At 46.5% G+C, this 22,922-nt stretch overlaps 1 protein-coding gene across 1 annotated transcript in view; it reads left to right on the forward strand.

Moving 5' to 3' along the window:
- Positions 1-22,922, forward strand: part of MYH3 (myosin heavy chain 3) — a 49,982-nt gene that overhangs the window by 2,256 nt on the left and 24,804 nt on the right. The window contains exons 2-4 of the mRNA XM_063598738.1: positions 3,923-18,936; positions 20,069-20,127; positions 21,150-21,361. Coding sequence (XP_063454808.1) covers positions 21,158-21,361 — 204 coding nt within the window. The 5' untranslated portion in view covers positions 3,923-18,936; positions 20,069-20,127; positions 21,150-21,157. The remainder of the gene's footprint in view (positions 1-3,922; positions 18,937-20,068; positions 20,128-21,149; positions 21,362-22,922) is intronic.

Here is a 22,922-nt window from a genome sequence, read left to right on the forward strand (position 1 = left end):
GGTGGCTCATGCCTGTAATCCCAGTACTTTGGGAGGCAAAGGCGGGCAGATCACCTGAGGTTGAGAGTTCGAGACCAGCCTGACCAACATGGAGAAACCCGTCTCTACTAAAAATACAAAAGTTAGCCGGGCGTGGTGGCGGGTGCCTGTAATCCCAGCTACTCGGGAGGCTGAGGCAGGAGAATTGCATGAATCCGGGAGGCGGAGGTTGCAGTGAGCCGAGATCACGCCACTGCACTCCAGCCTGGGCAACAAGAGCTGTCTCAAAAAACAAAAAGGAAAGAAAGGAAAAAACAACCACAGTTTCATCAGCACAGCAAAAAGGTTTTTGTTTTTGCTCTTGGATTTTGTCGTTTGGTTTTTGCTTAATATCAAATATCCAGTCAGTGTAAACTCGTTTATAATTTGGTCCTTTGATTTCAAGGAGCTACGATGCAGTTTGTTGTGGGGATGTGTTGTCTCCATGTCATACATGTGACTTTGTCCATGTTTGCACCCAGTTCAAGGAAGACACAACCCTAGGGAAAGACAACCCTCCCCGCCAAGCCTCTCTTCCCATTCTTAAACATAGGGTGGCGTTATTCAGGTTGGACCAGATTAAAAAGACTAACGCACTTGTCCTCGTTGTTGGGTGTTTTTTTTCTTTAAATTTGTAAAACAGGAATAATTGTGTTAGGATGAAGTATGATGCTACGAGAACAGGGAAAACTAACCCATCGTGATAGAAGTCAGAATAGTGCTTAACTCTGGCAGGAGTTGAGATGGTTAGTAATTCAGAAGGGGGTGCCAGGAGAGCTTCCAGAGCCATTGAAATGTTCAGTGGCTTGATCTGGGTGATGATTTACATACATAAAAACATATTAAACTTTGAACTTAAGATTTATGCCTTTTACTGTTTGCACCCTATAACACCAAAAGAAAAGTGGAGGGGAAAAAGAGTCCCTGCAAAAGGCAGTCTTGAAAGAAAGCAAGTCTGTGATGTGGAGAATGCATTGGACAGCTCTCAGCAATTTACTGTAGCTTGGGCAGAGAGATAAAAGCTAATGCCAGCATCAGGTTGCCCAGGCGAGAGAAGGCCTGAAAGAAGACAGCATGGAGAAAGTGTCAGCAAGCTTCAGCAAAAGCAGGAGGCAGATGGTAGGAGAGTGGGCCTCGGGTGTGGTGTGGCGGAGCAGGGTAGCCACACTTAGGCCCCAGAGACAGTGTCTTCTCACCCTTAGTTGAAGGGGCAGGAAATCAATCGCTCTAGTCACCCCCAAGCTGGAGGACGGGACCTAAAGTTGCCACAGCTTTGAGAGGCAAAGAAGTTTGCTCAGTGGCTTTTAGAGACTTCTAGGGCCCTGGGACCCTGACACTGAGGAGGAGCAAACTGAAGGAGAGAGTGGGCACATTCCTTGTTGGCTGCTGTGGTGAGCAGCAGCTGGTCGTTGTCAGTCAAGCTCCGGACCGCTCCGATGATGCTCACTGCATTTTGATGGAGTAAGCCAGGGACATTACCACTGTGTTTGAGCCATCTGAAGTATTCCTGGGTGGGTCTGCAGTTGGCAGCCCATGATCCTTTTTCCATTCAAGGATGATGCAAAGGTAAGGGGCCAAGGCTGAGCTCTGTAGATGCCTGCGAGAGCCTCCTGGTCTCAAGAGGTCATACCAAGGGCCTTGGCCACCAAGGTTTCGTGAGGACCTTGAGGTTGTTTCGCCATCACAGTGTCAGACGTGTCACACACCATCTGGTATGTCCTCACTGTATAGAGGAAGAAGGGCCCAAGTGGTGAATTATCTACAAGTTTGTAGCAAAGCTAATACTCAGACTCCCTCTACAGCCTTGCTACTCAGTGTAGTCTGTGGTCCGGCAGTGTCACACCACTGGGGAACTTAGCAGAAATGCAGCTTCTCAGGCTCCACTCCAGCTCTCCTCAATCACAGTCTGTTTTTTTGTTTGTTTGTTTGTTTTGAGATGGAGTTTCGCTCTTGTTGCCTAGGCTGGAGAGCAGTGGTGCGATCTTGGCTCACTGCAACCTCCACCTCCCTGGTTCAAGTGATTCTCCTGCCTCAGCCTCCCAAGTAGCTGGGATTACAGGCGCCCGCCACCATGCCCAGTGGCGTGCGTGGTAATTTTTGTATTTTTAGTAGAGACAGGATCTCGCCATGTTGGCCAGGCTGGTCTTGAACTCCTGACCTCAGGTGATCCACCCGCCTTGGCCTCCCAAAGTACTGGGGATTACAGGTGTGAGCCACCACGCCTGGCCCACAGTCTGTATTTTAACAAGATCCCCACCTCAGTCTTAGGCACATGGATTCTCCTCAACCCCCAATACCACAGAGTCTATTAATTTTTACCCAATAGGGAAGGGGAAAAAGTCAAGAAAGAATAATGAATTAAGTAATCTTTCCCCCTCCAGGAAGCTCTTTATTTAATTTCACTCCCATGAAACACAATTTGAAGAGTCTCTCAAGTAAACAAATTCCATTTTCTGATAATTATTTAATTGCCCCACTTTTGAAATTTTTGTCAAAGACGACTGTCACTCCCTGTCAGAACTTCTATTCAGCACAGTATACCAAGCGTTTCTCCATCGAGTCGATGTAATATGATCAAAAAGCAGGGAGAGATGCTGCTTGGTTACCCTGTGGGGCCTTATCGGGGCTCAGTGCAGTCTTTCCATGTAGGCATTCTCAAATATTCAATTGAAACCTGATTGAGGATCATTTGATCTCTGTCGGCCCTAGTGCAGTAGGCTGCTGAGAACCGCTGATGCAATAGACTGAGAGAGACTAACTGCCTGCTTCCCTGTCAGCCCAGGCTCTGCTAAGGCCCTCTTAGTTACAGAAGAAAGTGGGGCAGAGAGCCCTGCAAGGATTAAATTCCATTCCTAATGGAGACAGGCAAGCGTTCAGTGCCCGAAGCAGGGCAGGCCTTTGTATGGCTCACTTTTCCCTCTACCAGCCTCAGCCCCGTACATTCAGAAAGCCCTGTCAGGAACGTGCGGGATCACAGCACAAGACAGTCATTCACTGATTGATTGACGACGTCAACATTGCGGAATACCTATGTTAAGCTGAGTACGAGGGATATAAAAAGTAGGCCCTGGAGAGTGCCTCTGGGATGCACATAACCAGACAAGATAAAAGGCAGATCACGAGATCAAGAGATCGAGATCATCCTGGCCAACATGGTGAAACCCCATCTCTCCTAAAATTACAAAAATCAGCTAGGTGTGGTGGCACGCGCCTGTAGTCCCAGCTACTCAGGAGGCTGAGGCAGGAGAATCGCTTGAACCCGGGAGGCGGAGATTGCACTGAGCTGAGGTCGTGCCACTGCACTCCAGCCTGGCAACAGAGCAAGACTCCGTCTCAAAAAAAAAAAAAAAAAAAAGAAAAGAAAAATTAGGGCAGCTTTTAGACATGAGGCCCCAAAGTGCCAACTAGTGCACCTAAACTTCAACTCTCTTTTGAGTGTTTTATGTATCTACTCAGCATCCAGTTGTAAATATGCAAAAATCAATGCCTACTGTATTTAAAAATTACTAAATTCACAATAACCACACAGAATCTATAATAAATAGAATCAATGTAATAATGACTCATCCAGGGGAAGAAAATTATAAAATTTTGGAAAAAATGATGAGCTATTAATTAAGAAAATAGTTTGTTCCTTGGTGAGAAGACTCAATGTAAATATGTCAGTTTTCTCCTGACTTAAGTCTTCAACACAGGCCTAATATTGCAGTGGCAAATGATTGCCAGGGGCAGGAGGGGATTTGGGGAAGTGGTGAAAATGATCTGTGTCTTGGTAGTGGTCGCTGCACAACTGCATACATTTGTGAAAACTCACTGAACTGCGCACTTTAAAAGGGTGAATTGTAATATATATACCTCAGTAAACCTTACTTAAAAATTACAGTGTCTTTTTTTTTTTTTGTAGCTCAACAGAAAGATTCTGAAATTTGGAAAAACAAATGTGAAAAATAAGACCAAGGAGGAAAGACCTGCCTTATCAATAGTAATCTATATTGCTGAGCCATAATACTTTTTTTAAAGTGTAGTACTTATGTAGCATTTAACAGAAAGATCCAGTTGGAAATAAAAGTATGGAATAGATCCATATTATGTAAAACGTTACTATGTAACAAAGATAGTATACTGATCAAGATTATTAAAAATATTGGAACAGTGATTAATGAAATGAAACAAGTTAGGTTCTTAGTCTGTGTCCTCCTTTAAAATGAACATGAGTTTTACAATACCCACTGCCTCCTCCCCTTCTTTCTCTGGAGGTTCAGAATGAGCCTGTTTTTCTAACCACCAAAGTCAGACTAAAATAGTAGGGATGGTTTTTGTAAGCATGACAGCAAAAGCAGAAAGCATAAAGTAAACCATTACTAGGCTTGATCAAAAATATATAACAAAGAGTTACTATCACCGATATATAAGCAGTGTTTAGAAATTCATAAGGAAATAAAAGATGAACACCCTGGCCGGGCGCGGGTGTTCCCACCCTGGGATTACAGGTGCTCACGCCTGTAATCCCAGCACGTTGGGAGGCCGAGGCGGGTGGATCACAAGGTCAGGAGATCGAGACCATCCTGGCTAACACAGTTAAACCCTGTCTCTACTAAAAATACAAAAAATTAGCCGGGCGTGGTGGCCGGTGCCTATAGTCCCAACTACTCAGGAGGCTGAGGGAGAAGAATGGCGTGAACCCGGGAGGCGGAGCTTGCAGTGAGCCTAGATCACACCACTGCACTCCAGCCTGGGCGACAGAGCTAGACTCTGTCTCAAAAAAAAAAAAAAAAAAAAAAAAAAAAAATGAAGACCCTGAGAAAAAGCAGGGCAAAGGACACAAACAGCTTCAGAAAAGAGGAATACAAATAGTTAATAATTTAATTCAAATAGTGGAATTTTTGTCTCAGTTTGACAAAACACTAAAAGAATGACGTTACCCATTGAGGATGGGGGTGAAATGGACTCTCACATGGAAAGCGATGGAATGTGAAGTGTGGCAGTCTTTCTGGGTAGCAATTTGTTGATATACAGCAAGCCAGCTATTCCATCTTTATGCATTTATTAACAGAATCATAGATATGCACAAGAATTTGTTCACTGCAGTATTTTTGTAATAATCATGGAAATAGTAAATAATGGAAAACAACCTAGATGCCCAACTCTAGGGCATCCATAAGATACAGCAGAGGCCGGGCATGGTGGCTCATGCCTGTAATCCCAGCACTTTAGGAGCCAAGGCAGGTGGATCACCTGAGGTCAGGAGTTCGAGACCAGTTTGGCCAACATGGTGAAACTCTGTCTCTACTAAAAGTACAAAAAAAATTAGCTGGGCGTGGTGGTGCGTGCCTGTAGTCCCAGCTACTCAGGGAGGCTGAGGCAGGAGAATCACTTGAATCCAGGGGCTGGAGGTTGCAGTGAGCCAAGATCGCGCCACTGCACTCCAGCCTGGGTGACAGAGGAAGACTCCGTCTCAAAAAACAAGCAGACAAAAACAACTACAACAGATAAAACAGTGGTACATTCATAAGTGGGGTACCATAGAACCATTAAAATAGAGCTATTGATTAATATTTAATGATCTGAAAAGATATCCAATATGTACTTTGAGTGAGCAAGTAAGCCGTAGAAGTTTGATCCCATTGTTTGCATAAGCACAAAAAATACCCAAACCTTAACAGGCATTAATAATAGTGGTGTGTTTGTGGATGGCTTTTTATTTTCCACATCTTCCTAAATGAACATATATTAACTTTGCAGTAAGAAAGAGTCATTATTAATTGGGCACTGTGGCATGTGCTTGCAATCCCAGCTACTAGGGAGGCTGAACTAGGAGGACTGCTTGAGCCCCAGAGTTCAAAACAAGCCTGGGCAACACAGTGAGACCCCCATCTCAAACAAGCAAACAAACAAAAAACTGTAAATTTCACTTAGAGAAACTGACAGTGAAAAAAAAGATCATTAGGAAAAATAGTCTAGTGTCAGTAAGATAGTTTATCTCTGGGTCAATTTCAGTCAAGTCATTTGCTTCCTACAATACAGCACTAAGTATGATTATGAAGCCGTGGCCAGGCTCAAATGTTGGGTGCTGTGATCCACTGATGATGCCTGCAGGGGTTGTGGGTAAAAGTAGTATCTCCCTTGACCTACTACTCTTTGGCCATGGAACAGAAATGCTGGAGTTTATTGTTGCAGTGTGTGCTTGATTGCTTTTGGTTGGAGAGAGGCATTTCGGGACTCAAGCCTATGAAGGAAATGTTGTTGGTAACGTACTGTCATGGACATTCCCCCTGGAGAATGTCACACGTGGGACTGATAACCCAGCTGCCTCCGCCTCCCCACCTTCAACATACATACACACTTTGAGATAAAGCCAGTGCTTTGGTCCAAGTAAATCTCTCTTGTGCCTTAAATCACAGAATCAGAAGATAGCAGAGCTGAAGATGATTTTTTATTTTATTTTCTTTATTCCTTTTGAGACAGGGTCTCAGTCTGTCACCCAGGTTGGAGTGCAGTGGTGCAATCGTGGCTCACTGCAGCCTCAAATTCCCAGGCTCAAGCAATCCTCTCACCTCAGCGTCTGGAGTAGCTAGGACTACAGGCACATACCACCACGCCCAGCTGATTTTTTTGTTTTTTATTTTTTGTAGAGATGGGGTCTGGCTATGTTGCCAGGGCTGGTCTTAAATTCCTGGGCTCAAGAGACCCTCCCATCTCGGCCTCCGAAAGTGTTGGGATTACAGGTGCAAGTCACCGTGCCCAACCTGAAGATGACTTAAGAGGTCATTTAGTTCAACTCCTCTTTTTTTTTTTTTTTGAGATGGAGTCTCACTCTGTCACCCAGACTGGAGGGCAATGGCGTGGTCTCAGCTCAGTACAACCTCCAACTCCCAGGTTCAAGCGATTCTCCTGCCTCAGCCTCCTGAGTAGCTGGGATTACAGGCGCCAGCCACCATGCCTGGCTAATTTTTGTATTTTTAGTAGAGATGGGGTTTCACCATGTTGGCCAGGCTGGTCTCGAACTCCTGACCTCAAGTGATCTGCCCGCCTGGGCCTCCCAAAGTTCTGGGATTACAGGTGTGAGCCACCGCGCCTGGCCTCAACTCCACTTTTTTGGTAAGAGAGGAGGAAATTGAGGCCCAAATATTTAAGAAATTTTAATTTGTATAGGGAAAATTATTTGTCCTGTAATCCTAAAAGATGCTATTAGGGCTCACATCCCTGCGGGACAGCAGGACATCCTGGGACATGAGGTCTTCCCACAGCCCTGTTGCCCTGGGCAAACATTCCCCACTGAGTCATAGTTTCCCCATCAATCAAGTGGGGATAATTCCACCTGCTCTGCCTAACCCCTGGGATTGTAGAGAGGTTCAGAGGAGATAAGAAACAAATGGGGAAAATATTTGCAATATACACAGTGATTACTAAAATCTTTGCTATGTGAAAGTTCTTAAAATAGAAAAACATTAACATCTTAAGAGAAAAAGGGCAAAGGATATGAAGACTATTCACAGAACTACAAATGACAAGCAAGTGTGTAAGCTGAGGTTCAACCTCACTTGTGATAAAAGAAAAGCAAACTAAAGCATCAGAAAACTACTGATGTAAACTCCTTTATTTTCTTTTTGTTTGCAGTGTGTTGTATTAGTTACCTTTCTCCAAATATTTCAGTCTAAAACTCCTATAAGTAAGCAACAGTGTCCTGCGTAACTGTAACGCTATTTACACACCTAAGAAAATTAACAAATTCCGTATCATTTCATATCCAGTTTATGTTCAAATTTCTTCAATTTGTCCCCCAAATGTCTCATCAGATTGTTCTTTTTTTCCTTTCCTTTTTTCCTTCTTTCTCTTCAACCTAGGACCTCACCAAGGTTCATGTAGTATTGCATTTTGTTCTATCTCTTTGATCTCTTTCAACCTAAAATAGGCTGTAGATTTGAATAGATAGAAAGATAGGTAGGTAGATAGATAGAAGAGTCTCCCTCTGTGCCCCAGGCTGGAGTACAGTGGTGTGATCTCGGCCCACTACAACTTCTGCCTCCGGTGTTCAAGCGATTCTCCTGCCTCAGCCTCCTCAGTAGTTGGGACTACAGGCACGCGCCACCACGCCCAGCTAATTTTTGTATTTTTAGTAGAGACGGGATTTTGCCTTGTTTGTCAGGCTGGTCTCAAACTCCTGACCTCAGGTGATCCACATGCCTTGGCCTCCCAAAGTGCTAGGATTATAGGCGTGAGCCGCCACACCCAGCCACTGCAGTTCTTTTTATGCTTTGAATATATCTCACTAAGAATGTACAGAGTACTTTTCAAAATTGACGGGAATTAAGTCTTTTGTAAGTGTAGTTATGTTATCAGTTTGATATAAGTTAGATTTATTAATGTTCTGTTCATATTCAATTTCAGGATTTGCTTTTTCCTTCCTTTATATTTACATTTATTTTCGAATCTGTAAACCATTTATATGGTTCAAAAGTCAAAATCATATAAGAAGGCACTCCTCTCCTGGGTCCCATTCACCCTCTATAAGTAATCATTTTCAATAGTGTCTGATTTATCCTTCCTATGTTAGATGTTCTTGTCTCAAAATATTACATTCCAGAACACTGATTTTTTTTTAACACTATATCCTGGAAATTAACCTATTTCAGCTCATAGAGACCTTTCTAATTCTTTTTTTTTTTTTTTAGACAGAGTCTTGCTCTGTCACCCAGGCTGGAGTGTGGTGGCACAATCTTGGCTCACTGCAAACCTCTGCCTCCTGGATTCAAGCGATTCCCCTGCCTCAGCCTCCCAAGTAGCTGGGACTACAGGCGCCTGTCACAACACCCGGCTAATTTTTGTATTTTAGTATAGATGAGGTTTTACCACGTTGGCCAGGCTGGTCTCAAACTCCTATCCTCAAGTGATCCATCTGCCTTGGCCTCCCAAAGTGCTGGGATTACAGGTTTGAGCCACTGCACCCGGCCTCTGATTCTTTTTTAAGGGTGCATAACATTGTCTCATGTGGATATAACATAATTTATTCAATTAGCCTCCTGTCAATAAACATAGGCTGTTTCCAATCTTTTACTATTATGAACAGTGCCACAATAAATATCGTTATGCTCACAGTATTTTAGTATTTGTGAAAATATCTCTTACCATAGGTTCCTAGAAGTGGTTTTCCCAATGGAAGGGAAATTGCACGTATCATTTTGCTAGTTTGTTTTTCTAAATTATCCTCCGTAGCAGTTGCACAATTTTCCACCCACCAGAAAAGTGTGAGTGTGTGTGTTATTACAGCTTTGCCAACAGAATGTCTTGCCCAGCATTTGGATTTTCTCCAATGTGATTGGTTAGAAAGTGTGTTTTCAATATGCATTTTTCTTAAATAGGGAAAGGTAAGCATTTTTCATATGTTTAAAGCCCTTCTGTGTATCATTTTCTATAAACCGTCTGCTTGTTTATTTGCCATTTGTTGCTATCTGCAGGGTTTTGTTGTTTTGCTTGTCTTTTTCTTCGTAACTTCTAAGAATTATTTATGCAGTAAGGAAGTTGGCCTTTTGTGATGTAAATTACAAATATTTTCTTCCATTTTATCACGTCTTTTTGTTTTGTTTTGTTTTTGTTTTTGTCTTGCTCTGTTGCCAGGGCTAGACTGCAGTGGCGTGATTGTAGCTCACTGTAGCCTCAGCCTCATGGGCTCAAGCAATCCTCCCCACTCAGCCTCCCAAGTAGCTGAGACTGAGACTGCAGGCATGCACCACCATGCCTGGCTAGTTTTTTAAGTTTTTTTTTTTTTTTTTTGTAGAGACAAGGTCTCACTCTGTTGCCCACGCTGGTCCAGAACTCCTGAGCTCAAGCAATTCTCCCACCTCAGCTGGCCAACGTGTTGTGATTACAAGCATAAGCCACTGTGCCTAGCCTGTCATGTCTTTTGGCTCTATTTTAATTTTCCTATAAAGATTTTTAATTGTTATGATGTTGGATTTATCTATTGTTTTTTATTTTACTGCTTTTGAGTCATGGTGGGCCTTCCCCATTTCCAGATTATAAAAGAATCTACCATGATCTAGTTTAGTGCCTGTTTCCTTGCTTTGCATTTTGATTTGATCTATTTGTTATTTAATCTGGTGTATGTGTGAGGTATGGATCCGGATTCATTTTTTTTCCAAATAGCCATCTGGTTGTCTCATCACCACTTATTAAAGAGTCCATCTTTGGTCCACTGACTTGAGATGCCATTTCAGGTATCACATTTCCATAAGTATCCAGGCCTCCTTCTGGACTCTCTATGCTGTTCCGCTGGTCAGTCTGTCTCTTCATGCATAGCACTGCCCTCTTCATTATGTAGACTTTAGAGTGTATGTTTTAGTATCTGGCAGAATGTCCTCCTGTGGCTTTTCTTTTTTCAGTATTTTCTTTACCATACATCCACGAAATTTAAAATCAAGTTTCTAGCTCCAGAAAAAGGAAGTGTTGGTATTTTTATTGGGACTGCATTACATTTATATATTAGCTTGAGGATAATTAACATCTTTATTATGGTGAATCACCCTATCCAAAGCAAGGAATATCTACTTTTGTGTCCTTCAGCAGTTTAAAGTTTTGCATATCTCCTGTTAAGTTTATTCTTAAGTATTTTATCCTCTCTATTGCTATAGAGTCTTTTCTTCCAGAACCAATTGATTATACAAACAGCTCTTCGGGTGATTCTAAGGGATAGCCAGGTTTGAAATCGCTGCTTTAAACAAAAATTCAGTGTTAAATTAAAGGTTATAGGCTGGGTTCGGTGACTCACACCTGTAATCCCAGCACTTTGAGAGGCCAAGGCGGGCGGATTACTGGAGGTTAGGAGTTCAAGACCAGCCTGACCAACATGGTGAAACCTCATCTCTACTAAAAATACAAAAACTAGCTGGGCGTGGTGGTGGGTGCCTGTAATTCCAGCTACTCGGGAGGCTGAGGCAGGAGAATCGCTTGAACCCAGGAGGCGGAGGTTCCAGTGAGCCAAGATCGTGCCACTGCACTCCAGCCTGGACGACAGAGCAAGACTCCATCTCAAAAATAAAAAAATGAAAAATAAAAATAAATGAATAAATAAAGGTTATGGCTTACATTTTAACCAACCCCTACCTCCCAAATTGGCCACCTTTCTTCTATATTTTCTATTATCATGATGCCGTTTGCTCCCAATTTCATCCCTTTGGTAACCTCACAGTGATCTTTGATCTTTCCCTTCCATGCCTGATATATAGCTGGCAGACTAATTTATCTGCTTCCTTGTCTATGTCATTGTTCAGGCCCATCCATTACTTTTAATTCCTTTCTCCAAATCCCCTGGCAAGGTCCTGGGCCATGCCTGCCTCTTTTTTGGCCTTGGAATCTGTCTTCACCTGTTCTGCTCAAATCATTCTTCTCGGCTTCAATCATGTTGCTCTGAGCTCCCTACCACAAGGGTCCCGTCAATCATCTGAGTTCAATGCAGCCTGCGACGGTAGCCGCCACCTGCCCCACCATAGATACGGGGTTGTCTCCTTTTTGCCAGCTGAGTGTCTTGGACCTGACTCTCGTCTTGAGTCCTCTCCTTAGGTTTCCCCGTGGCTTAGGTTTCCCCGTCAACTCATTACTTGTTCATCTTTCAGCACCAGCTCTCCCTTTCACTCACAGATCAAGGTTTGACATTTTCAGGAAATTTACTCTGATTAACTTTGCAAACTTTCCAGCTTATGTCATAATTCCTGAACCGTCCATCCCCTAATCTTTTCTCATGTATTAATAGTTAGGGAGGTGGTTCTCTGCAAGGCTCTGACATCAAACCGGACTCCATTATAATCCTGGCCAGTCACTCACTAGCTACCTACCCCAAGCAAGTTTCTCTACCTGTCTCGTGCCTTGGTTTCCTCTTCTGGGATTCATAGCTAATCATAGTGCCTCCCTCGCAGAGTTTACATGAGCATTAGATGAACCAATGCTCACAATATCTTTAGCAGAGCAGAGATGAAAATGTGCTAGCAATTTTTACTCCTGCATTAACAGTGAGTTTTTATAAGACGCTACATAACCTTCTTGAAAGCAGGCATAACATTCATTTTTATTGTATTTGCAAGGTGGGAAGCATTTTTCATACTAGCCCTTTTTTTTTTTTTTTTTTTTACACGGAGTCTCACTCTGTCACCCAGGCTGGAGTGCAATGGCGCGATCTTGGCTCACTGCAACATCTGCCCCCCAGGTTCAAGCAATTCTCCTGCCTCAGCCTCCTGAGTAGCTGGGATTATAGGTGCACGCCACCACATCCGGCTAATTTTTGTATTTTTAGTAAAGACAGCATTTCACCATGTTGGTCACGCTGGTCTCGAACTCCTGATCTAAGGTGATCCACCTGTCTCGGCCTCCCAAAGTGCTGGGATTATAGGTGTGAGCCACCGCATCTGGCCGTGTTAGACCTTTTTTTAAGTGTTAGTTAGTTTTTGGAATAGGTAACACATATACCAAGCACATAATTCAAAAGTTACAGAAAGGTAAATAGCAAAAAGCCAAAAGAAAGTCCCCCTCCTGTCCTGTGTCCCCCCAGCCACCCATTTCCCCTCCCAGAGGAAAGGACCCTTCGAGAAATCCATCAATGTCTGATGTCTGTCGACTTGGCTTTCCCTGTACCACAGCTTTCCAGGAGCCTTCATTTCCTGGGCCCCTGTGAGCTTTCCCACTTCTGCCTTTGGCCCTCCTGTCCCCTTGCTGAGGATGCCTTCTTGCACCCTTGACTTCTCGAGCACTCTTCCTGCTCCACAGGGCCCCACATGAATGCCTCTTCACAGAGTGCCCTAGCATTCCCTCCCTGGGGCCACCTTGTTCCGTGAGACATTCTTTCTCCCTCATTCAAACACCATCAGCATGTGTGACTTTTTGATCCCCTCAACACTTTTGATCATGTACCATACAGTTCATCTGGAGGAATATGTCTGCCTCTTCTCACCCTTAGAGGTGAACGCCTTCTTGAAGACAGAGACCAGGCTGTCTCCATCTGTATCTCCCTGGAAGGGCTGGGTTCTGTGTCTGGCACGTAAAATGTCCAATAAGATTTATTTTATTTTATTTTATTTTATTTTATTTCAGTTTACTTTTTTTTACTTTATTTTATTTTGAGATGGAGTCTCACTCTCTCACCCAGGCTGGAGTGCAGTGGTGTAATCTCGGCTCACTGCAACCTCTGCCTCCCAGGTTCAAGTGATTCTCCTGCCTCGGCCTCCTGAGTAGCTGGGATTACAGGCACCCACCACCACACCCGGCTAATTTTTGTGTTTTTAGCAGATACAGGGTTTCAACATGTTATCCAGGCTGGTCTTGAATTCCTTACCTCAGGTGATCCACCCACCTCAGCCTCCCAAAGTGCTGAGGTTACAGGCGTGAGCCACTGCACTCAGCCCCGATAATGTTTATATTACCGAAAAATAACTAAATAAGGTAGGAGGAATGATCAAGACTAAAAGAAACTAAAGAGACATACTCATCAAGTGTAATGCCTAAAAAAAGATTCCATCTTTACTTGGGGGTTGGGGAGAACCCAGCTATACATTGTTGGAAGAACTGGAAAAATTTACATGCGAACTGCCTAAGACATGATATAGAATTATTACTAATTTTATTGGGTAAAACAATGGCATTTTGGAGATTGTCCTTTTTCTTAGGAGATATATACTGAATATTTAAGGGTGAATTTGCATAATGTCTACTACTTTCAAATGGCATAGCAAAGTAAGACTTAGCTACAGAGAAAGAAAGAGAAGGGAGAGAGGGAGAAAGCAAACTGGCAAAGTGTTAACAGTGGTCGCATTTAGATATGGGTGTTCATTTATTACGCTTTGTACTTACCTATATGCTTGACATTTTTCATGATAGAAAGTTGGGGACCAGACGCGGTGGCTCCTGCCTGTAATCCCAGCACTTTGGGAGGCCAAGGCGGGTGGATCATTTGAGGACAGGAATTTGAGACCAGCCTGAACAACATAGGAAAACCCGGTCTCTACTCAAAATACAAAAATTAGCCTGGCATGGGGGCGCCTCCCTCTAATCCCAGCTACTTGGGAGGCTGAGGCACAAGAATCACTTGAACCTGGGAGGCCGAGGTTGTAGTGAGCCAAGATCATGGCACTGCACTCCAGCCTGGGTGACAGAGTGAGACCCTGTCTCAAAAAAAAAAAAGAAAGAAAGAAAGCTGGGGAAGGTGCATAATATGGTTGAATTGAACTAAAAGGAGAGCTATGGCCTCTCTCTTCTTGAATTTCTTCTGGAGACTCTGGGCATTTTGGCTTAGGACCCCCGCCCTTCACCTCAGTGCCAGGGAATGGTCTTGGCTCAGGATAACCGAGTTCCTCATTTCTAGTGACACCTAATCCCCATCACAGTGGGGCATGGAGAACGCTCTTGATCCAGGAGCCATGTGCTCTCCAAGGCTGACTTCATGCTCTGGCAGACAGCGGTCCTGGGCATGATGCTGCGAGGCTGGGAGCCCCAGCGTCCGTTCTCAGGACTGAACATCAAACGGCGGCGGTGGAGAAAATAGCTGGGCAGGAAGTGACCGAGCATCGTGAAGAAGGGGGCAGCCACCTGATTCATTGCCTGCTGAGCTGGCCTGCATTCTTGAGACACAATACATATATTTTCCAGCCCATCAAAGGATAAATGCAGCTCTGCCCTGGCTGTGGGGATTATCCCTGGCTGTGTGATGGCTGAAAGAATAAGGGCTCCTTCTGTTCCCAAAAGCCAGCTAATAATATGCCACTAAGTCATCTGTCCCCTGTTCATCAGAGGAGGAATTCCAAGAGAGGATCCAGTTCACTCCTGAAGCTATCTCTTGAAGCAGCAAGAGACTCTCTTCTTTAAGATTTTTCTCTTTGGATGGAATTTTTTTTTTTTTTTTTTTTTTTTTAGATGGAGTCTCAGGCTGGGTGCAGTGGCTCACACCTGTAATCCTTGCACTTTGGGAGGCTGAGGCAGGTGGATCACCTGAGGTCAGGAGTTCAAGACCAGCCTGACTAACATGGTGAAAACCCATCTTTACTAAAAATACAAAAATTAGCCAGGCATGGTGGCATATGCCTGTAGTCCCAGCTACTCGGGAGGCTAAGGCAGGAGAATTGCTTGAACCTGGGAGGTGGAGGTTGCGGTGAGCTAAGATAGCACCATCGCACTCCAGCCTGGGCAACAAGAGTGAAACTCTGTCTCAAAAAAAAAAATAAGGAGTCTCACTCTGTTGCCCAGGCTGGAGTGCAGTGGCACAATATCGGCTTACTGCAACGTCTGCCTCCTGGGTTCAAGCAATTCTCCTGCCTCAGCCTCTCGAATAGCTGGGATTACAGGCACCCACCACCACACTCAGGTAATTTTTGTATTTTTTTTTAGTAGAGACAGGGTTTTACCATGTTAGCTAGGCTGGTCTCAAACTCCTGACCTCAAGTGATCCACCCGCCTTGGCCTCCCAAAGTGCTGGGATTACAGGCGTGAGCCACCATGCCCGGCTGGATAGAATTTTTTTTTTTTTTCGAGTCAGAGTCTCACTCTGTCGCCCAGCCTGGAGTGCAGTGGCGTGATCTCGGCTCACTGCAAGCGCCGCCTCCCAGGTTCACACCATTCTCTTGCCTCGGCCTACCAAGTAGCTGGGAATACAGGGACCTGCCACCATGCCAGGCTAATTTTTTTTTGTATTTTTAGTAGAGACGGGGTTTCACTGTGTTAGCCAGGATGGTATCGATCTCCTGACCTCATGATCCGCCCGCCTCGGCCTCCCAAAGTGCTGGGATTACAGGCGTGAGCCACCGCGCCCGGCCAGAAACTACTTTTTAATATTACATATGTCTCTTTCTCCCTCCCCATCTCAATAAGACATATATTCAGTGTAATTTACTCAGGGTTCTCATTAAGAAAACCAGTCATACTGTGCCATAATCTGCAGGTAGAGAAGAAAACTTACACCTGGCAAACACCTGCAATGTACCAAACACAGCACGAGGCATGGTATGTGCGATGTTGGGATATCCCGCTGAATGCACATAACTAGTCTGGGAGGCAGGTATGTCACCCCCGTTTTACAGAGGAGAAGACAAAGGCTCAAAGAAGCACACTGCCTGCCATCACGTGGTGTGCAAGCGGGCAAGCCGGGATCCACATCCAGGCCTGTAGGACTCTCAGCTCCATGCTCCTCCTGCTCCGACCTGCTGCTGTGGAAGTACATGCAGTTCTCACCTCTCCTAAAGATACGTTTCCAAATGACCAGACTTTGTGATTCCTGATATCCAGCTTTTCAACTGCTCTCCAGACTGCCATGGGTGCCGTCCCTTCCAGCCACTGCGGGATTTCTCCTGGAGAGCTGACCTCCATCCCTGACGCTGGCCCTCTTCTCACTGCTTCCAGCAAGCTTCCTGTGGCTCCTGCCTTCGGTTTCCTCATCTGAAAAGGAGACAGTTCAGCCAAAGAGATGGTTCAGCAGGATGTTCTTTCTCCCTCATTTGAACGCGATCAGCATGGGTGCCTTTCTGGTCCACTCAACACCTTTGATCGTGTACCACACAGTTCATCTGGGGGAATGTGTCCTCCTCTTCTCACCCCTACAGACGAATGCCTCTTTGAAGGCAGGGACCAGGCCGTCTCCATGTGGAGCACTCTGGAAGTTCTGGGTTCTGTGCCTGACACATAAAAAGTGTCCAGTGATGTCTATATTACTGAAAAATAAATACGTAAGATAGGAGGAATGATCCAGACTAAAAGAAACTGCCAAGATCTCACAGCTGAACACTCTAGGAGTCTGTGACGTTTTCTCCTAGATTCACTTATATTTGTTTGCTGAAGATGAAGAATTCTGATGAAGAGAAGGAAGGAAACAAGGACAGTGTGGAAAGCCAGGCGAGAAGCCATCAGCATTTTAGAGCTTGTATTAGGTCCCAACGTGATATGAGTGCTCTCTTAAGGCAAGTAAAAGAAATGTTGAAGGGAATATTTCTTTTCTGTCTCCTGGAGGTGCGTATGGATGTAGTTATATAGATAGATGAGTACATTGGTCACTGCAAAAGGGAAAAAGCAAAATTGCCCCCTATTTCATTTCCACACAGTTCCTCCTGTCAACAGGTCTGGGTGTTGACGTAGGAACTGCAAGTTCCCACGTCCACCCCCGCCACACCCACAGCCTGCCCTGCATACACCACTGCTGGAGATGTAGCCAGGACAGCTCGCCCTGTCCCCTGACCCCACGGACCTTGTTAACACTGCTGCTCCCCTCGGTGATATTTACCTGTCCGTGGCTGTCCTGACCAATACTCCCAAGGAGACAGCCCGCCAGTCGCACAGCAGCCTCTGCCAGTGCATCACTGGGCCAACAGGGCAGAGCCCCAGGGGACCACTCCCTTTATGACATGGATGGACACTTTAGGAGTGACAGTTACCCTCTCCTTGGATGAGGAGGGGCTCCAAGGATGGACATGTCAGTCTCACCTGGAGGGAGAGGGGCAGTGGGTGGGGGCAACGCTCAGTGGCTGGTGGACAGGCAAGGAGTGAGTGAGCCCTGCCCAACTGACTCCATTGGCGGCCACTGGCCTTGCCTGGCATTCACGGAACAGGCGCTTCATAAACGTGTTGCTTCAATGTGAAATCACCTCAATTTTGTAAATGCGTCTGTAGCATCCACAGGACTCATCATCTAGAATACAAACCCTTAAGGGTAAAGGCTGCATCTTCTGTTTCCTCTGCATCTTCTCAAAGCACTGTGTGTAAGGGCCAGAGCACAGAGGATGTTTCATACACGTGTCTTTGCCCTGAGACCGCAGCCCTGCCTCCCTGGTCCCACGCAGACCTCATGGAGTGGCCTCCACTTCGGGGCTTGGTACTGCTGTGTACGGAAGGGGCAGTTTCTATGGGAAACATGGACAAACAGTTCTATTTAGAATAAGCAACCACAGGGTGCCCACCCAGCCATCCTCCCAAAGATTTGTCAAGAAAAAAAAGTAGAACGAGAATGGGCAAAAGCGTCCGACATACTTTACTCTTCTCTTGAGGCTTTATTTTTCCACTCCTGATTTAGAGATGACCACATTTGTTAGACAGTCCCCCCTTGTCCGCCCCTTCTCTGCAGGCCACCACCGTTCCCCCTACCCTATCCCAGCCAGCAGCTGGTCTTTCCTAATTGGTAATCTATCTTAATAGCCACAGGTCCTCAGGCAGCTGTCGCTGGGAGTACGAGCTGGCAGCATAGCTCCACGTCACTAACTTAACTGGCTGGTCCTATTAGAGCTTAAGAAAGAATTAAGTTAATAATGATACTAATGAGACAGAACGTTGCATAGGAGAAAATAAGAGAAAGAAGGAGAGGAGTAGAAGGAGGAGAAGGGAGAAGAGGGCAAGGGGGGAGGGGAATTATTGCTATTAATTATTATTATTATTAATTATTCCTGGCACAGGTTTTGCAATCACAACCCAAGGTTGTGATAAAATCTTGCTCAAAATTCAAAAAGGATTTCAACTTTTCACCCAGTCTTATTCACTTTTCCATATGATGAGATTTCTAAGTAAGCCACCCGACTTCAGTCCTTGGTGCCCAATAGCTAGGGGCTCACGCCGCGTTCAGGGTGTGATGAGCGCCTGAGAACGGAGGTGGCTGCCCCCGCAACTCCTCCTGGAGTGAGGCCATCCCATCCCATCAGGGGAGGGAGCACCGGCCCCAAGTTCAGAGAAAGGCATCCCAAGCTCCTGACATTCTGCGGTCGGAAAATGGTGATGGATCCTGCTCATTTCTAATTATACCTTTCCCTTGGCAACGACAAAGATACGTGTGGAAGAAGCTGGTTCTCAGCTTGGGGGGCCACTCATCCTCTTGCCAAATATAGAGAAGGAATGAGCCGCGGGGGTTACCAATGGCCTATAAAAGCCCCGGGGAGCAGCCAGCCCTCTGTGGCTCGCTTGTGGGCGGAGGTAAGTCACAGGCTCCTCTTCTAGGTCTCAGCTGCTTGGAGCACACCCATCCGGTGAGCACATCCACAGCCCGTGCGTGGCTCCCTGGCCCTGCCTGGCTCTGCTGAGGTGGCGCCTCATGCCTTTCTGAGTTTTCTTAGGATAAGCAAGGTGTAGAGAGCGAGGTTCCCTGGGCCCAAACACCCAGCACCCTCTGGCTCCAGCACCTCCCCCAAGCAGGAGCCCTGCAGGTTCTCTCTCCTCCACCCACTCTCCCCTGTCCTCCTCTCTAAGTGTCCTCTTGGGCAGGATCCTTTTGGATGCCCCGTGAGCCCAGCTGCCATGGCTTGACCTTCTCCCATTGCCTCTGTGACCCATGAAGGGTCAACAGGACTGGGGGCCTCACTCTGCCCTCACCTTCCCCACCTGGGCTGTACAGCTGCCAGGTGTCTTGTCCTCTCAAGACCACACTGGCTGTGGGCATTACGTGTAAATTAATCTCAGAGATATCGCCTCTTCACAGACAAGGAGACCTGCCCCTGCCCTCAAACTGTTGGCTTTAAGCAGGGATGCGGTCCCTGCTGTCCGATTCTAAATGGGAGTCAGGAAGACTGAAGAAGGTGCCAGTGCAGGCTGAGAGAAACCAGATTTCTGCACAGCTGAGGGTTTTTCCTCCCTGCCTGGCTTCCTGTGGGTCATGTCCCATCTGCTCTTCCAGCCTGCCTCTTTAAAGTATTAGTCCTTTTTTTTTTTTTTTTTTTTTTGAGACAGAATTTTGCCCTTGTCGCCCAGGCTGGAGTGCAATGGCACAATCTCGGCTCACTGCAACCTCCGCCTCCCAGGTTCAAGTGATTCTCCTGCGTAAGCCTCCAGAGTAGCTGGGATCACAGGCATCTGCCGCCACGCCCAGCTATTTTTTAAATTTATTTTTTATTTTTAGTAGAGAAGGGGTTTCACCATGTTGGCCAGACTGGTCTCAAACTCCTGACCTCAGGCCATCTTTCTGCCTCGGCTTCCCAAAGTGCTGGGATTACAGGCGTGAGTCACGGCGCCTGGCCCCTTTATCCTTTTTAGTTAACTCATCAGAAGCCAATTCTACATGGACGCAGCCACCCCAAGTGCCGCTAAGTTGTCTATGTGCGTATTATTCCAGGTCTGGGATCTCCTGGCTGCTGCTGTCTTCTGCTCTCATCCTGCAGGTGGGACTCTCAGGTGAGAAGTTGGGCCCTGTCCCTCGGCTGTTGGAGATCTCCAGGCAATCCAAGCTTGCCAGTTCCTTCCTCCCTCCTCCCACCGGCCATAAGGGCACAGAGGGACAGGGGAACTAGCACGTTTAGACAAGGACAGGTCGTGGCCGGGTGCAATGGCTCACACCTGTAATCCCAGCAGTTTGAGAGGCCGAGGTGGGCAGATCATGAGGTCAGGAGTTCAAGACCAGCCTGACCAACATGGTGAAACCCCGTCTCTACTAAAAATACAAAAATTAGCAGGACATGGTGGCAAGTGCCTGTAATCCCAGCTACTCAAGAGACTGAGGCAGGAGTATCGCTTGAACCCGGGAGGCAGAAGTTGCAGTTAGTGGAGATCGCGCCACTGCACTCCAGCCTGTGACAGAGTGAGACTCTGTCTCAAAAAAAAAAAAAAAGACAAGGACAGGTCAGGCGGGAGAGGAGGTGGCATTTGGGGGACTGTCAAACAGATGCTGATGTCAGATGCTTGATTTTGTTCTTAGCAACCCAAGGAAGCAAAAGGCAGGTTCCCGCTTGCGAGCGTGTAGCCACCTTGATTGAAATGGTTCAAAAATATCTTTGCTGTTTGCCATTAGCACACTCTCTTTGAAGACGGCGTTTATTTTTTAAGGGTGTTTATTTTTAAACGTTCCCTCAGCAACACCTGGTTGTCACAGAAGCGGAAAAGGCGGTCCCAAGAGTGGTGCTCACTTCCAAGCCCCTTATCGCCAGTTCAAGCCTCAGGTGCTTGAGGAGCTTGGGTTAAATAGGCTGTAAGCCTGTCGCACAAGAAGCCCCTCAATAAATATGCACCCGTGTGATTTCCCAGCACTGAAGCCCTTTGGGTGGAGCTTCTCAAGGCATGAGGACAGCCTGGTTCCTGGGGCCCTGACTCTGAGGGCTCCTGCGGCTGAAGGAGGGCAGGGCGGAGGCTGAAACAGGCCTGGAGCTGCTGGGTGCCTGGCAAGGGGGCTGCTGAGCTCACCGGGTGGGTTTGCCTTCCAGCTGACACCATGAGTAGTGACACTGAAATGGAAGTGTTCGGCATAGCTGCTCCTTTCCTCCGGAAGTCAGAAAAGGAGAGGATCGAGGCTCAGAACCAGCCCTTTGATGCCAAGACGTATTGCTTTGTGGTGGACTCAAAGGAAGAATATGCCAAAGGGAAAATCAAGAGTTCTCAGGATGGGAAGGTCACTGTGGAAACTGAGGATAACAGGGTAAGGCTCTGTACCCTCCACAGGCTGCTGGCCCTCCACCTGGTCCTTGTGCTTGCCTGGGGTATGCATCTGCCCAACCCCAGCCACTTCCAGATGTGGTTCCAGCACTGGAATGCCGCATACAATGTAGCCTGGGGCTTCCCAGGTATCCTCAGAGAAAGCAGAGTGAATACTGGCCTCAGGTTCCAGGGTGGGAATAGAGTCTGGCTGTGGCTGATTAAAACAATTAGTTTTCAGGTATTTTTGTCCATGTTCACTGTAGGCCAGAGGGGCCCAGCTCCACGTGTCCCAAGGGTGTGGTGTTGGGAGTTCAACACGAATGAGCGCTGTTTCAGAACACTCTCCTTTGGTAGCCTAGATTTGTCCCAAATTATTCTATCAATGGCCATCTAACCAAGGAAGTAAGGAAAATGTGTTAGGGATCCTAGGGGACCACAAGCTCAGTGAAATAGCAGCCTCCTTGTATCATGAAGGGGATGAGCACTGCAGCCCATTACATTCTGGCCCAAGCCATTGTGGGGGTGCTGCAAGGAATTCTGGACCTCACTAGTTTCTAAAATCCACATCAGGAGAATCTGGAAATGTCCCAAGAAAAGTAAAAAGCAAAAAAAGGAAAGAAGAAAGAGTGAAAGAGGGATGGAGGGAAGGAAGGAAGGAAAGAAAGAAGGAAGAAAGGAAGGAAGGAAGAAAGAAAAAGAAAGAAAGAAAGAAAGAGAAAGAAAATAAAAGAGACAAGTAAAGGAAATACTATCATTGGTTTGGGCATGAAGGAAAAGAGGCATGAAAAACCGCCCTGCACGTGAACCCGGGAGGCGGAGCTTGCAGTGAGCCTAGATCGTGCCACTGCACTCCAGCCTGGGAGACAGAGCAAGACTCGGTCCCCCCCCCAAAAAAAGAACCGCCCTGCAGTGCTATCAAGCATTGGAGCTCCGAGAAGGTGGCTCTCTGTGTATTTCCAGTAAGGAGCTAAGAATCGGCTGCTAACACATCAGGGAAGGAGGAAGCTAGATACAGTGAATGATAATCTAAGACGACCTTAAGAGACCATCATAGACAGCCAGGGCCCATTGGCCGGGATGGTTTGAATGAATCCCTGCTTGAAGGCAGGGAAAAGGCAGGTTTCCCATCCACACTGCCCAGAGACGGAACCAGGAAAACTGACCATTTCAGAGGAGATCACAGAGAAAAAGGAGGTGAGGACAGGGCAGGGGAGAGGAAGACAAGTTCCCCACCCCCTGTGCCTGAGGTCCTCCAGCTTCCCGAGGGTGTGGGGGTTTGTCCTGCTGAAAGAAGTGCAGGTGCTCAGAACCACTGCTCTGCCTCATGGTGCCGTTTGCCTGGCTTATAACACTCTGACCCCAGAAAGGGCAGGAAAGGGGTGGGAAGGGCAGCTGAGGGGCCCTTTCCTGAGCATGCTGGGGCTGGGTGGTGAAGGGGGAAGAGGTGGGCCGGGGGCTGGACAGCTGCTTTCAGAGAGCTCAGAATGTTGGCGATCCATGGGCACCAGCCTGGCAATCCAATGCCCCTTCCTCATTCTCTTTGGTCCCTGCCTCACGACTGC

Source organism: Pan paniscus, chromosome 19, assembly GCF_029289425.2.
Source record: "Pan paniscus chromosome 19, NHGRI_mPanPan1-v2.0_pri, whole genome shotgun sequence".
Taxonomy (NCBI): Eukaryota; Metazoa; Chordata; class Mammalia; order Primates; family Hominidae; genus Pan; species Pan paniscus.